At 43.3% G+C, this 15,196-nt stretch overlaps 1 protein-coding gene across 1 annotated transcript in view; it reads right to left on the reverse strand.

Moving 5' to 3' along the window:
- Positions 1–607: 607 nt before the first annotated feature.
- DAB1 (DAB adaptor protein 1) overlaps positions 608–15,196 on the reverse strand; it is a 1,363,191-nt gene continuing 1,348,602 nt past the window's right edge. The window contains exon 16 of the mRNA XM_027970651.3: positions 608–4,010. Within this exon, the coding sequence (XP_027826452.1) occupies positions 3,966–4,010 (45 nt within the window). The 3' untranslated portion in view covers positions 608–3,965. The remainder of the gene's footprint in view (positions 4,011–15,196) is intronic.

A 15,196-nucleotide genomic window follows, 5' to 3' on the forward strand; every position in this document is an offset into this window, starting at 1 on the left:
GATAAAAATGATACACATATACATACACACATAAATACACACACACTTTTTTTCTTTCTGTTCTTCAAAACATAAAAGTCAAGGTCCAGCTCCAGACTTCATGTTTTTTGGTGTGGATTGTGTTTGGAATGTGAAGGAAGATAAATGCTTCATTCTTTGGGTCTCTTACAGCAGACGATCTTGAACTATGGGGCAAATTCTTTGACAGTCTAGGTTAAACTTGGTCTTCTAATCAACAGTTTAGCAGGTTTTATGTTTTATTTTTTATATTTTTTAGAAGAAGATATAAATCCATAGGGTAAGTCCTGGGGTCTTTCCCAACTTCTAAAGTCCCACGCTAAGTGTGGTCCAAACCCCACATCTACACAGGGGGTGCTTTTTCTGACAACAGCCTCCTCATTCCTCACTGTGATTTTCCAAGTAGAGCCAGTACCTGAATTGAACTGAAGACAAACTGATCTAACTCCTCAGCGGAGCTTTCTTTTTCTGGTCTTTTGCCAGGTCCTTCACCTGATCCAATGGAAGTTTCGAGAGAGGCAGTTTCTTCTTCCAATTCCTCAACCTGAATATCCAGTAGAAGCTTATGGAATAAAACCAGGCTAAGGTGTTGTTCTCAAACATGTTTATTTGTAACAGTTTTACATGGTGTGTTACAGAAATTAATGGAAAATTTCTAAAAATTTTGCTGTTCTGTTGAATGCATTGTACATAAAGTTAAAAATAATGTGTCCATATATGTTAACAAACTGTCATCTGAGGTAAAGTTAAAGTAGGTCTAGAAATGTACTGCAACAGTAATTTTCTCTTTCTCATCTTTATTAAAAAAATATGTGTCAGAACACAGAAATTGAAATGAACCAAACCCACAGAGTAAACATTTTTTTTTTTTTTTTTTAAAGAAGGTGCCCGGTACATTACATGATGGGGATTCAGTAGACACAGGGATGAGTACAAATTATCAAAAAAGTCTCGCGGCATGTAAAGAGAGCTATGGGGAATGGGAACAGAATGACAGGTGGTGTTTCCCTGGTTTCAAAATTTAAAGTGACAAATTTCGTGCTAGTGAAGGATGAGGAATTAACAGTTGTACACGTGGATTTTCTATCAGTCTAACTGGAACTGTGCACACTCCCCATGGCCTTTTGGTATCTGCACCTCAGCTCTTATTTGGAAATCTCACTGTTTTCCTTGGATAGGATACGGTGGTTCTGAGTTCCCCAAACAGTGCTTATTAGACAGCAGAATTCAGCCAATGATAACATGGATGGCAGTTTAAAATCTTGACTTTATTTCCCTCACTTTAATGTATTACAGGGGCCATTTTCATTAAGTTCAGAGCCAGCTACATTTTCACCCACACTCAATGACCGATGACGGATCCACTGGGCTGTCACTTTCCGCTATGAAACGAGCTCCAGATGGTGGGCCTGAAACAGCCACATCAGCCAGAGTTCACTTTGAATGTGTCAGAAGCAACCCGCAGAATCAGTGGAAGGGTGTGATACTGCAAGACAAACTCAAGACAACCATATTGAGGGAGAAGATAGCACCACTGGTTTAGAATCAGAATCACGGACAACAGAGCAATTTAAGTTACTTCCCTGTGGGAAATGCCTATCTCATCAAATCCCCAGAAAACGCAATTGAACTGGTCTCAGGACGACTCTCACGGTTATCACACCTTTCCCATTGCCCCCTTCACACGGAAGGATCAGCTCACCCAAAGTATGCACGTGCCTGGAGAAGTCATGTCAACCAAAACGTGACAGCTACAGAGAAAGGAAATGGCCCTTTTCAGCTCTCGGGTTCTTCAGACTTTCCATGTTAAGGTGACACATTTATTCTGCGATGGACACTTGCCAGTTAACTGGAAAACATTTAGATTCCAGTGACCTGAAGGTGTAAAACACGGGCTTCAAACAGTAACAAGCACCTTGACTTCTCAATTTTTTCCTTGGTCACCAAGTATACCTTCTTCCAAATCATTTTAGTTTCTGTTGATACAAAGTATCCAAGTACACAGGCCGATGGCAGTCCATCATATCAAGGTAAATTCTACTTTTCAAATTTTAAAACCAAGTAAGGATAATCAGCCCCACCCCCAATCCAATTCATCCCATGATTCTTTAAAGTTTTCTTCTTAGTGTCAAACCATTCAATTCAACATACTGTAACTGCATAGGAACATCAGGAAAACACAGTTGACCTGTAGAACAATATTCTCTGTAGGGCAAAAATATATAGATTCTTTATGAAAATCATGTGCTAAACATACGAACCAAACACTGCACTTTTTGTCTCATAAATGTTAAAAAAAAGGAAGCTTAAATTCTTCTGTTTCACGTACAAACAGTCCAGTGATGTCTACAGGGTCAGTGGGAGTGGAGAGGTGGGAGGGAGTTTCAGAATCTGAAGGACAGGCCTTCAGAGCGTGAACTGTCTGTTTTCTTGTTTTACACAGAGGGTTGTACTCTCGCAGAAAGACTTAGATGAGAGGCTGGAGTCACGTGCTCCCTTCCTGATCACTAGCTGCTGATTGGCTGACTGTTCCTGTCAGTTGTCCCTGAACTCCAACTTCCTACCATAGGCTCCAGAGTAGTTTCCGGAAAGTGAGCCCCACCCATCAAGTCTGTCACATTCTGCACTCAATCTGCTACCTTCTCTACAGTGTAATGGCATTATTAAAAAAGCATTTTCATTAACATTTGTATTTACAAAAAAAAACCAACACAAACGGGCAATTTTTTTTTTTTCATTAGAACTCCTTAAAGCCATTTCCCTTAAATATTTAAAGAGTTTAATGGTAAGGTTTTTGTTTTTTTTTTAAGTTATAAAATAAAAATCCCATTTGAATTTTCTGATGTACAAAAAGAGATAGAGATGAACCATTGTGACCACAGAATCAGTTTGTTACTCTGAATATTCATGTCACCACTGTTCCATTAGCAAGTTGATTTTTTAAAATCCCAAACCACATTACCAGGATTGTATCAGAAGTATTTGGCAAATGACTTTTCTTTGAAATGGCACATGGAGAAGACACTTGTCTGCATAGCATCACAGCAGCAAGATATCGGAAAAATAAAAAATCTCATTTTATTGGACTTAAAGAGTTTAGAGCTTCTGAGGAAATCAGATGTACTTGTCATCTTTCTCATCAATGGGATTCGATGTCCTTTCCTACTCACAGAGTGAAGGTTAAACTGAAATCTGTCTTTCTTCACCAGGATGCAGAAGAGCTTAAAGGGTTGTTTTGGCAACATTCTTAATCAAAAGGAATCATCAGCCACTTACTTGTCTTGTGATGATTTCAAGTGAATTCATTTCATATAGGGTTTTTTTCTTTTTTCCCAATTGGATTTCTTCATCAATATTAAAAAAAAAAGTCAAAAGCAATACAAAAATTTGTACACTCATTAATTTCAAACATGACAAAGAAAGGAAAGGGGAAAAAATGGCAGACCAGGCCTTGTGGAGCATTGTAATTATACCATCCTATGTGAAAAGGCATACGAATGAGCATCTTGTGGTGACAGAGACCTTACATTCGCCTAAATGATGTCAGTGCCAACCCTGATGTACCTCTCTGAGGCCTGCCACTCCAAATCAGACGTCTTTACAGTGGTCAACAGGCTGAGAAATAAAAAGAGAATTAGGGTTTCCCATACTGGGTCATCTTAAACCCACGCTAAGAGAGCCTGGAATATTTGTTGTGTGAGCACTTGCTTGATTTATGATTTGATGCTGGGTCTGGTTTTTTATACTTCGGTGTGTTTGTTTTTGTGCTGCCATAGACCTCTGCCAGTGGTTGCCAAAACCTCTTAGTTCCCTCTTCCAAAGGAGTTCCATTGGGCAATCGTGAATTTCTTCGTGGGATGACGTGAGGTGAAAGAATACAAGAGAGCCTGTCGCGATGCGGATTTCCATGCCAGTCTTGAAGCACCTGCCACAAGCCCGCACTGATGCTATTTCTTACATCTGTTGATCTGCGCATAGAGAGGCTCCGGCTCCTATGGACAGAGGGACAAAATGAGACCCGCTCTTTTCCCAATAGGGTTTTCTGAGACAGCTTGGGAAGGAGGGTTTGGGATTAGAACAGAAAGATGACAGTTTATGATGAATGACCTTAGGTTATTTGGGGATTATTCATTCATGGTGCATGTCATTTTGGCATCCTTTTTCATCCCTAAGAAGAACAACTCACCCAGTTGTGCCCTTGGTTTACAAGCTGAGCCTGTTAGGGAAATCACAGGGTCTAGCAGACAGAGCTGGACCAGCTGTATGATGTGGACAAGATACTTTTACTTTCTGAGCCTTAGTTTCTCCAACTATGAGATGGGAATAATACCATTTACCCTACAGGGTTCTTGTGAGAATTAGAGAGAATATATATAAAGCCTCTAGCATAGTGTTTGGCAGGGACGTGCAAGAAAATAAGCAGTTGAAAGGGATTTTCAGAACACGGTAACAATGATCATACATCAAGTGAACGTTTTTCCGAGACAGTTTTATGAACGTCCACTTGAGATGGCTGAAATTCTGTCTCAAACTGCTCTTCGGTTTCTGCAAGCAGCGATGACTGGGCATGCTTTAGAGCAAGAGAATGGCGATCATGCCATTAGCTCTTAGTTGAAAGCTTCTAGGGCTTGTTTCCAGCCACTCCTGCTGCAGCTTCAGGTTTGGCAGTCACTTGCCTGCAGCCCTGGGGCTGTCCTAAGACATACACAAGGCTTTGACCAACATATGACATAGCAAAAATTCAAACCAAACGTAGATGGGAAATGGCGTTTGGCCTCATTGAAGTCACTTCAGACTTCAGTTCACACTGAAATGGACCAGGGTGCACTGGCCAAGCAGATCAGTTCAGTATATTGGTCTGAAGCATGCACAGGCCCTTCTGTTAAAGTTGACTTTCATGCTGTCACTCTCGGATATTTGTACCAGAATTAAATGGACACAATGACATCTTAATTCCGCCATATTTTGTATATTAGCCTGCCTCCTGCTATGTGGGTATAGATCCTTTTCAACTGCTTATTTTCTTGAACCAGCAGATGGAACTGGCATTCTGTAGCTCTACCATGTGTCTGACACCATGCTACATATTTTCAAGTACACTGTTTTCTGAATGTAGTGATTAAGGCAGTGATTTATCTCTTTTGCAAATGAGAAACCACGCACAGAGAAGTTAAGTAATTTGACCATGGTCACATGGCTAGCAAGTCACATGGGACTTGAGACTTAAAAGTAAGTTCCAGTGCTTTTTCTCATTTATTACAATACCTGCCATTACATAACAACAACAACAACAAACCCCATAATAAACAAGCGAAAAGTCTTCCAGCTATGGTGTCATAGAGTGTTTTGGAATTTATACAAAACACCTTTATGTCTTACCGGGTTGGCCAAAAAGTTCATCTGTAACATCTTATAAGAAAGTTGAGCAAACTTTTTGGCCATTCCAATATTTTATCTGCCTAACCATCCCGGGAGTGGATTTTATTCTTTCTATCTTCATTTTGCAGGTGAAAAACTGAAAATCAAAGAGGTTGTGTGAACTCAAAGTCACGTGCTGCTCTCATAGATTTAATATGTTGCATTGTTTGCTTTTATTGTAAAGTGGGGATGGGCAAGAAGATGGAATGTGAAGCCCAATGAAGAGAGCTTTTGCTTCCCCAGAGTCACCAGGTTACTTAGTAACCAGGCCGTAAATGGAATCCAGGACTCCTGAGATCAAGTCCAGCATATTTTCTTCTAGAGTTCATCATCTCTGTATTCTTCCAGGAACAAGGAGCTTCCTACTCTTGGAGGCATACAGTTGTGTAATAAAACAGTTTGCCAATTGGAAACCTGCATGGTTTCCAACCATGGGACTTCATACTGTCCTTGAAAAGGTAAAAAAAAAAAAAAAAAAAAAGTATAATTCTGCTTCCAAATATCTGATGACATAAAGTAGGAAAGCTTATTCTTCCATGCCCGACTTCTGAGTTACCACCTGTGCATTCTGTCTGCCATTTTACACATAGAATTAGCATAGTAGGTGCTCAAAGAAGGTCTGCTGAATGAATGTGAATGTCTAGGATACAGTTTCTACTTTTTTCACTGTTCTGATCCCTTTGTCCTAAACACACTCTCCCTTGGCTTTATTCTCTCAGCATCAAATTCTGAGCAAAAGCTATAGCAAGATGATTTATTAAGCACCTAATTTATTCTCCGCCAATGTCTTGAAATGTTTCAGATACTTGTAAGGCTAAACATGGAACTTTTCTGTGTGTTTGTGTTCTGGGGGTGGAGTAAGTGGAGCAAAGATAAAGGGGTAAAGCAGTGAAGTACCACCAGTGGGAAACAACATCTCCTTGTCCTGTGCTGGGCCACAACAATGCAGCTTCCTCTTTCCTGGGTAGACTTTCTCAGCTCACTCGGCTTTCTGGATGCCCTAAGAAGCCAGGCTGCCTTGATCTCACCCTACCATTTGCTTTATTCTAATTTTGGAAACTAATTTATTCAACTGAGAATGACACCTAAAAACAGAAGAAGACAGCAGGCTCAGACAGGGTAATTAATGCCACACTGCATTAACTTTCCGCAGCTGAGATAAATATTCACACATCTCCTGCTTGCCGGAATTTAGCTTCAAATACCCATCACAACAGCGGTAACGACTGCAGTCAACTCTCAATTATCCCCACTAATGAAGGGGAGCACTGGTGTGGAAAACCCCAAGCAGCAGATAATCCCAAAGTCTGACACTCTGATGCATTATACGTTTTGGAAACAGCTTTACCTTCCTTGTTACAGAATCTTAAGACTGTCAAGAGCTAGAGGAGAACTAAGAAATCATTTGATCCAGAAATTTCTGACCTGGCTTCTGGCAAGGTCACCATGAGGTCTTTAGGCTATTTTTGACATTCCAAAAAGCCTAAATGGAATCACACATTAACACAGCACATTTTTGATAGCTGTTGTTTTATTTTGTCAGATCCGGCCATATCTCTGCCCTGCTTCAAATCCTTCAAAGTCTCCTCATTAGCCACAGGGTAAGGTCAAAGTTCCTTCACTGGGCACATAAGACCTATTAGTCTCATAGACCATTAGAACTAATAAATGCCCCTTTCCAGACCATGAATCAAAAGTCACCCTTCTGATCACGTATATCATGCTTTGAAAAAAAAAAATTCTTCATGCTTCTGTCAGAATGATCTTTCTGCAAGGGATTTTGTCCTACCAGTTTCCTGATTGAAACAACCCTCCAGGCTCCTTAAGTCCCTAGGGATACTGCAGACATACCCCCTCAGAATGACCCAGGAGGCCCTTCCAACATGGCTCCCTTTCCCATCGGTTTCATCTACTTCCACTCTCTTTTAGGTCACTTCTGCTCTGTTCTCCTGGTCCCTTTGAAAGTGAAAGTGTTAGTTGCTCAGTTGTGTCCAACTCTGCCACCCCATGGACTGTAGCCTGCCAGGCTCCTCTGTCCATGGCATTTTCCAGGCAAGAATACTGCAGTGGGTTGCCATTCCCTTTTCCAGGAGATCTTCCCAACCCAGGGACCAAACCTGGGTCTCCTGCATTGTAGGTAGATTCTTTACCCATCTGAGCCACCAGGGAAGCCCCTGGTCCCCTTGACATGGCAAGATTCCCCAACCCTGAGACTCTGCTTAGACAGTTTCTTCCACTTTGGGGACCTCTGCTTGTCCCACGCCTACAGGTTCATAGTTTCGGAGCTAGCCCAAATAGAAGGGCTTCTTGGACTATGCAGGTAACGCAGACCACTCTGCTCCTGGACTCCAGCAGTGCCCTGCAGAGACCCATGTCTACACTGCCATCACGTTACCTCCCAGTGCTGTCTACACAGTGAGCTCTGCTGTACCTTTCATATCTGTGTCTCACATTCTGAGCACAAGCTAGGAACCTGGCAGGCACACCAACTTACAACACAGAGCATGAGGATGTAAATGAGTAAATAAAAAGTTGCTTCTCTTACTGCTGCTGCTACTGCTGCTAAGTCGCTTCATCCGTGTCCGACTCTGTGCGACCCCATAGATGGCAGCCCACCAGGCTCCCCCATCCCTGGGATTCTTCAGGCCAGAACACTGGAGTGGGTTGCCATTTCCTTCTCCAACGCAGGAAAGTGAAAAGTGAAAGTGAAGTTGCTCAGTCGTGTCCGACTCCTAGCGACCCCACCAGGCAGCCCACCAGGCTCCTCCATCCATGGGATTTTCCAGGCAAGAGCACTGGAGTGGGGTGCCACTGAGTTGGCAACTACTTATGAACTTTACTAAGCTCATTTGTGAATCTGGCACATTAATAATCTTTGTTTCTAGTGGACAACAAAGTAGATAGAAACCATGCAGTAAAGATGAAAACAAATCAACTCTCTAGCCTTTGACGTAAGTTGAAAACCCCATGTTCTGGGAGATGCAGTGAAAGAGTATACCCACACTGATGTGAAATTGGGCAGATCAGGCTGGTATTCCTACTAGCAACTGCCTGCAGACCGCTGGGAACACACTCGCACTTCAGCGTGTTTGATTTATTGCTCATTGCAATGAGGGGAACCAGGGGCAAGTGTGGAAGAAGTGATTAGAAAGGGCTTCTTATGGGATTAAGCTTATATTAGATGTTTATGGGGAGTGTCCAGAAAGGAAGGTTTCTCTCTGGGTTAGGTACTTTCAGGAAGCATGATTAGCTTAATAATTCTTACCTGGGAGGCAGGACGCACAGAGTAAGACTAAGGCCAGGAGCAAATAATGTTTGGTCATTTTTGGAGCTTGGACGATGTTCACGGCAGCCATGGCTACTGAGTGGTCTTGAATGGGCCTTGACCCATCATGGTGCCTTGTCTGATGCTCATCTGTGAAACTGCTTACATGCCACAGAACACCAAGGGCCCAGCCGCGAGGGCTGGGCTGGCTCCTGGCTGTCATGCTGATGTTCTCTTTCCACTGTCACCTACTTAGTAACCTTACAACTCCATGCAGGTTATTTAACCCTTCTGGGTGTCAGTTTTCTCATCTGTAAAATGAGGTTAGAAGTCCTCACTGAGGACTGAAGGAGAAAACACACATTGAGCACACAGTCTGGCACAGAGAAATTACTCCCCAAATGGTAAGGCTTCTTCTATCTGGGTGAGGGATTCTATCTTTCCTTTATAGAAGATGGTTTTCAGCCTAAAAATCACCGGTAGGTGGCTTTAATAATTCCATCTCTTTCATTGACACTTCTTTATAGCGTAACTGGGCTGTTAAGAAACTTAATAATGGCACAGGATCTGTCCTGGGAAACTATGTGGAAAGACTGCAGAGTACATTTAAAGGGCTTGGCTGCAGGGCCCTGTGGATAGCAGAGACTTCCATGTGTTTGCAGACGAATTTAAGTATGAGGTATGAGCTCATGCCGAAAAACCAAGTAGAATCACAGAAGGAAGAGTATTAATAGACTATATGTTTACAGAAACCAAATCAGAGTCTATAGAGGGCTTTCCTTGATCACAGCTGTGGTCTCGTTTGGACATCACAGAGTCTGTACCCTGGGTATTCCTAGCTTCTTTTACAGGGAAGAAGCAGGGCTCCCTAGAGTTTAGTGACTGGCCCAAGGTCACTCAGCCAGCACAGGGAAGAAAACTGGGATATAATCACATTTGTTACATTTTTAGCCTTTTTTATTGTAGTAAAACATTTAGAGGAAAGCATTTGCCATTTCGATCATTTTTAAGCATAATTCACAGACATTCATTATTAAATCTCTCTCTTTACCCCAAATAGACCCATTAAGCAGTGACTTCCTAGTCCCCTTGACCCCTAACTCCTAGTAACTAGTCTCTCATCTACTTTTCCATCTCTATGAATTTACCTATTTCTTATTTTTAAATCAACTTCATTAAGGTGTAATTTGCATACAACGAAATGTTCCCATTTTAAGTGTACAGTTTCATAAGCTGTGACAAATACATACACTTATCTGGGCCTCCCCAGAGCCATCAAGCTGTAGAGCATTTCCTCACCCTATAAACTTCCCCCATGTCCTGCTCAGTCAGCCCCTCATACCACTGTGGCCACACTGATCTGCTTTTGACCACTGTAGGTTAGATTTGTTTTCTTGAGCGTTTCATGTAAACACACCCAGGTCTTTCCTAAGCCCACTGTCCTCTCCACTGCCATGTGATCCCTTTTGTAAAATGTCAAAGCAAGGGCTCTCAGTCTGACAGTTCCTTTCTGGCAGGAAGAAATGAAGGGCTCCGGATATGAGGGGTATTTTACCAAAAGTCCACAGGAAACAGTGGAGAGCCAGGAGGGCAGCCCAGGGTCTGGACTCCCCTTTCCGTGCATATTCCCTCACTCTCCCTACCTCTTCCCAGCCGTTTGGCTTGAAGTACAAAGGTACATAGTTTTCAATCCCACATTTTCATGAGCCCCTTTGGAAAGCCACTTTAATTGTGCTTATGACTTCACTTTAAATTTACTGTGTTTGTTTTGGGGAAGCTTGGTCACATTAAGCAAAAGTTGGTCCAAAACAGATGATGAGTGGGGAGAAGACGCAGCATGCTGAGAAAGGTGGTCTTGGACGTGAGGTCACGCGCCATGCAATCTGGTTACTGAGCAAGCCCGTTTCTGCCCCGTCCTGGGCGCCTGGGGAGTGAGAGCCACGCTGAGCCAAGCTGGGGGTCAGACTGCAGCTGGGAGGTGAGCCAAAGCTTGAGGCCGTCATCATCACCCTGCCTAGGCAGCAACTTCAGCCTCGGGGTCTTTAAAGCCCTAACACTGGGGCCTACCTCAGCAGGGTCTTACATTTCCTGGCTTGGGAAAATGAAAAAGGGGATGGTAACCACGGAGTAAAACTAAGGCGGAAAGAACTCAAAGTGCCATCTAAATCCATGAAAAATGTTTAGAGCCACAAAGACTCCCGCAATCTTCCTAACTACCTGTATGAACTGAGGCAGGCATTTCACCTGGGTTTTTTCATCTCTACAATGGGGCTTGTAACACCAATATCATGGTCCTGTACGTAACATGTAATAAGTGAGCTCATATGACATAAAGAATTTTAACAAGTGGCAGGAGTCTTCCTTTCCTTTTTTATTCAAAGGAAAGGGGAAATGACAAAGCTTCCTGACTACTTTCAGCCTGAAAATCTGGCTTTTAGGATAGGAAAGCCTTCAAAACAAAGGATGGATATGATGGTAATACCTTCGAGTCTGAAGTTGCTGCCGAATGCATTCGCTTCCAGGGGCCTCACGGTGCCAAAACCCACTTGGTGAACACAGGTGCACAATCTGAGTTCCCAGGAGGTCCACACTCATTCTGATCAACTCTGCACTTCCCCAGTAAGACGAATGATGGGCACCAGTAATCTGCTTTGCATGCTGACATCACTTTTTTTTTTTTTTAACTTGTCCTGTAGCAGATGAGGGCACTGAGGTTGCTGATGCCTGTTCTCTGCCAAAAGCAAGTGGGCCTGTCCTGAGTAGGCTCCCGGTGGTCAGGAGAGGGTCCTACATCTCACATGGAGAGTCACTGGAACCCCTAAAGAGTCCCTGCATTTCAGGGACTTCTGGCCTTTCCTTCATTAGGTGGGAATAAGGACAACCTGGGAGAAGGGTGCTGTCGGAAGATTGAGGATTGGGTCGGAAGATTTGAGGATTGGGTCTTCCATGCTCTAGCTGGCTGACACTGGACAAGTTAGAAGTCCTAGAATGTAAGAGCTAGAAGGGCCTGAGGAACTGCTTTCCTGAAGAGAAGACCAAAGGCCAGAAATGAAGCCATCTGCCTCATATCACAAGCAATTAAGTCAAAGAGAGGCTGCTAAAACCCAGGTGTCCTGGTCTTGGTTGAGTGCTCTTAAGTTCTCTAATCAGGGTCTAGAGTCAAATCCTAGCCTCCTTACATGTGATTCTTGTGATTTCAACAAGTTATTAACCTCTCTACCTTACCTGCCATATTCGTGCAACAGCATGATCTAACTCAGCTCAGCAAAGGACAGCCCATCAGCCCGTTTTAGTGATGGCCAGTTCTTCTGTAAATAAAGTCTTACTGGAACTCACCACACCCAGTCCTTAGGCACTGTCTTTTGCTGTTTTCCTGCTACAACAGTAGAACAGATTAGCTGTGACAGAGGCCTCGAGGGCCCACAAAGCATAACATCGTTCACAGAGTGTTTGCTGAACTCAGGTCTAAATGATCAGTGGATTCTAGCTCTGCCCACTACTCTAGGGGCTGAAAATCATGCTGAAATCTCCATCTCTGGGCCTTTGTCCTCCAGAGTCTCATGTTCAGCAGTCTACCAGCATCTGAACTTAGAAGTTCAAAGGAACCTCAAGAACACTTGGTCCTAAAGTAAACTTGCCTTTTTCTCTGCTTAAGCCTACTGCTCTGTGTTCCTTAGCATAGTTCCTGGCCCCACCTAGATCCCCGGGGCAGGCAGGAACCCGAGGAGTCATCCCAGTGCATGCCCTCTTCTTCCTCTCTTCCCACTTGCCTTCAGCCTTAACCTCCTCCTGATTCCATCTTTTCCCTGGGCATCAAGCCAACATCTCTAACCTGGCCACGGCTGCCCTCAGCCAGGCTTTCCCATCTCCTGCCTGGACCAGGTTGGCTTGGACTAACTTCTGAGCACCACTATGCTCCTGTAAAGAAGTGGTTATTTTCCATTTCTGTGGTTCTCTGTTTTAAGGCTTTTTGCTATGTGATTCTATTTAAAAGCAAAATAGTAATAATAATGCCAAATATGTGCTATTTCACTTTCAAAGCTTATAAAGCACTCTCATACGCATGATATCTTCTGATCCTAGGAGAGCCTGAGGAGGGAGCTGTTGTCATGATTCATTTTCATCTATGTGTGAGAAGTGGGGTTCCAGGGGTTAGCTAAGGTCCCGCCTAAGATCACGTCCTTAGGAACTGTAATTCAGACACAAGACTCTGACTCTAGGCATCTGTTTCTACTCTCTCCTTTTTTTATTTTTATTTTTCCAAATCTCTCTCCCAAAGCATCTAACATTCTGCTTTTCTTTCCCTTGAACACTAGAAATCCATAAGGTAATATTTTATGTGTCTTGGGTTCCCACTATGAAGATTGGTCTTCAAAAAAAACGACAGTGACTTATTATTTATGGCAATATCTATTGTTACTAAGGGAGACAGACCAAACAATTCTCCATTGTTACAGATGCTACTTTGACTTGACAGCTGGGGAAGTCTGATAGGCAGTTTATTTACTTAGCTATTTAACCAAATAAATGTTTTCATTTTTCTTTCATCTCCTCAAAAGCTAACATTTCGCCCTTAAAATTGCTCCAGCAACACATCAGTGGAGTATAAATTACCTGCCATTCCCACACCAGCCATTATAATATTATTTGGGTTCTTTTTTTGTGCCCTTGTTGACCCAGTCTTTCACAGACACGTGATTCTCCCAGATAGGAGGGTAGGGGAAAACATGAAATAATTGAAGATATTCTCCCTTATTGCTAAAACAGAAATGCTATTTGAGATTGGCCCCAAAGCGTCCACCTGTGAGGATTGAGGCCGTCTGTTTCCTCTTACAGATGTCACCCCTACCTACTCAGAATTGTGCGGGCATTTCTAATAAAAAGCAGCTGGTGATAATGGTTGCAACGATGATAAGGCTGAGACTCCTGCTTCCCAACTGCATGGAGGCAGAGGGGAAAATAGAGCTGTGGACGTAACTAGCCCTGCATGGTATATCCTTTCTCCAAATGCCTGGAAAGGCGCTAAGAAATTGCAGCCAGTAAATTTCTGGTTGGATGGATGGGTGAATGGAATGGAGAGAGAAAGATCAAATGTGGCTTGTGCTGTGTTGAAGGAGGGGCCCAGAAGCCCCTTTTGGACTTCTATCGTGGGTGTCTTGGGAGCTTCCCTTGTAGCTCAGTTGGTAAAGAATCTGCCTGCAATGCAGAAGACCTGGGTTTGATTCCTGGGTTGGGAAGATCCCCTGGAGAAGGAAATGGCAACCCACTCCAGTATTCTTGCCTGGAGAATCCCATGAACAGAGGAACCTAGCAGGCTACAGTCCATGGTGTCGCAAGAGTCAGACACGACTTAGCGACTAAACCACCACCATCACCACTATGTGGGTGTCTTAGCAAGGCTAAGGCTCTGTGGGATGTGTCAGCAAGGCTGGCAACAGCCTCTTGGCATGTGATCCTTGATAGGCCATTGTGAAATTGCCAGACTAAGCTTTCCAAGGGAGAAAACTGCTTCACTGAAGATTACAGCCCAGCCCTCCTTTGGAGCTGGGAACTACTTATTATGATTTACATGTGAATATAAGATAAGGCTGCTCTGTTTGGAGAAGTGAGAGTTGGCCCCTGAGGCCCTAAAAGGTGTCATTCTGATTATGGGGCAGGGTGAGCCAGAGAACTAAGAAATAGGGTTTTTCTTTTTCTCCCAAAGCTCTTTTAAGGCATATTGAAAACTAATTACCTACAAACAGAAAGTACAAAGCAAAACCTCCCAGGCAATGGCCTGGGTCCTTATGGTGGAATTTATTCAACACAAGGGCTAAATGTATAAAATCCAAGGGAGTGGTAAACCATGTTTATTGAGCACATGTGATGACGGTTTGGGTTGATGGTGATGGTGTTGCTGATGGCAACTAACAGCTCAGCTACTTTCTGTGTGTCAGACTCCATGTTAAGAATTCCAGACATATCACTTAGTCCAAACAATAACCTCATGAGGGAGGCAATTTTTATCCTATCTTTCTAAATAAGATAGAGAATTATTATGACATCTCTTCAGGGTCACATAGCTTATAAGTGCTAGTGCCAGATTCTGAATTCTCTCTTGTCCCAGAACCCAGATTTTTAAGCTGAGTACTGAGTGTCTGTCTCTATGTGCCATCTCAGTTAAGGTAATGGATACACCAGGCCCTGCAGCAGATAAGCACACCAAGACTCAACAGCAAGTATGGTTCTTGGCCAAGATTTCCTGCTGTTAGGTAGCTGAGCTAGAATCTGAACTCAAGTCCCAAATTCTGAGCTCTTCCCACAAGACTATGCCACGCCCATTCACAACTCGGCCCTGGCCTGGGGTTCTAGACAGAGCATCAAACACAGCACGGAACAGGCTGAAGCCCCACAAAACAGCTTGCGCGACTATCTTAAGCAGAACAGACGCATAAAGATGACGGTGTGAGGCATCGATCTGCAAGTGCTGCCCGTCATCTCTCTTCTCTAGAAGTT

The sequence above is a fragment of the Ovis aries genome, chromosome 1 (assembly GCF_016772045.2).
Source record: "Ovis aries strain OAR_USU_Benz2616 breed Rambouillet chromosome 1, ARS-UI_Ramb_v3.0, whole genome shotgun sequence".
NCBI classification, from domain to species: Eukaryota; Metazoa; Chordata; class Mammalia; order Artiodactyla; family Bovidae; genus Ovis; species Ovis aries.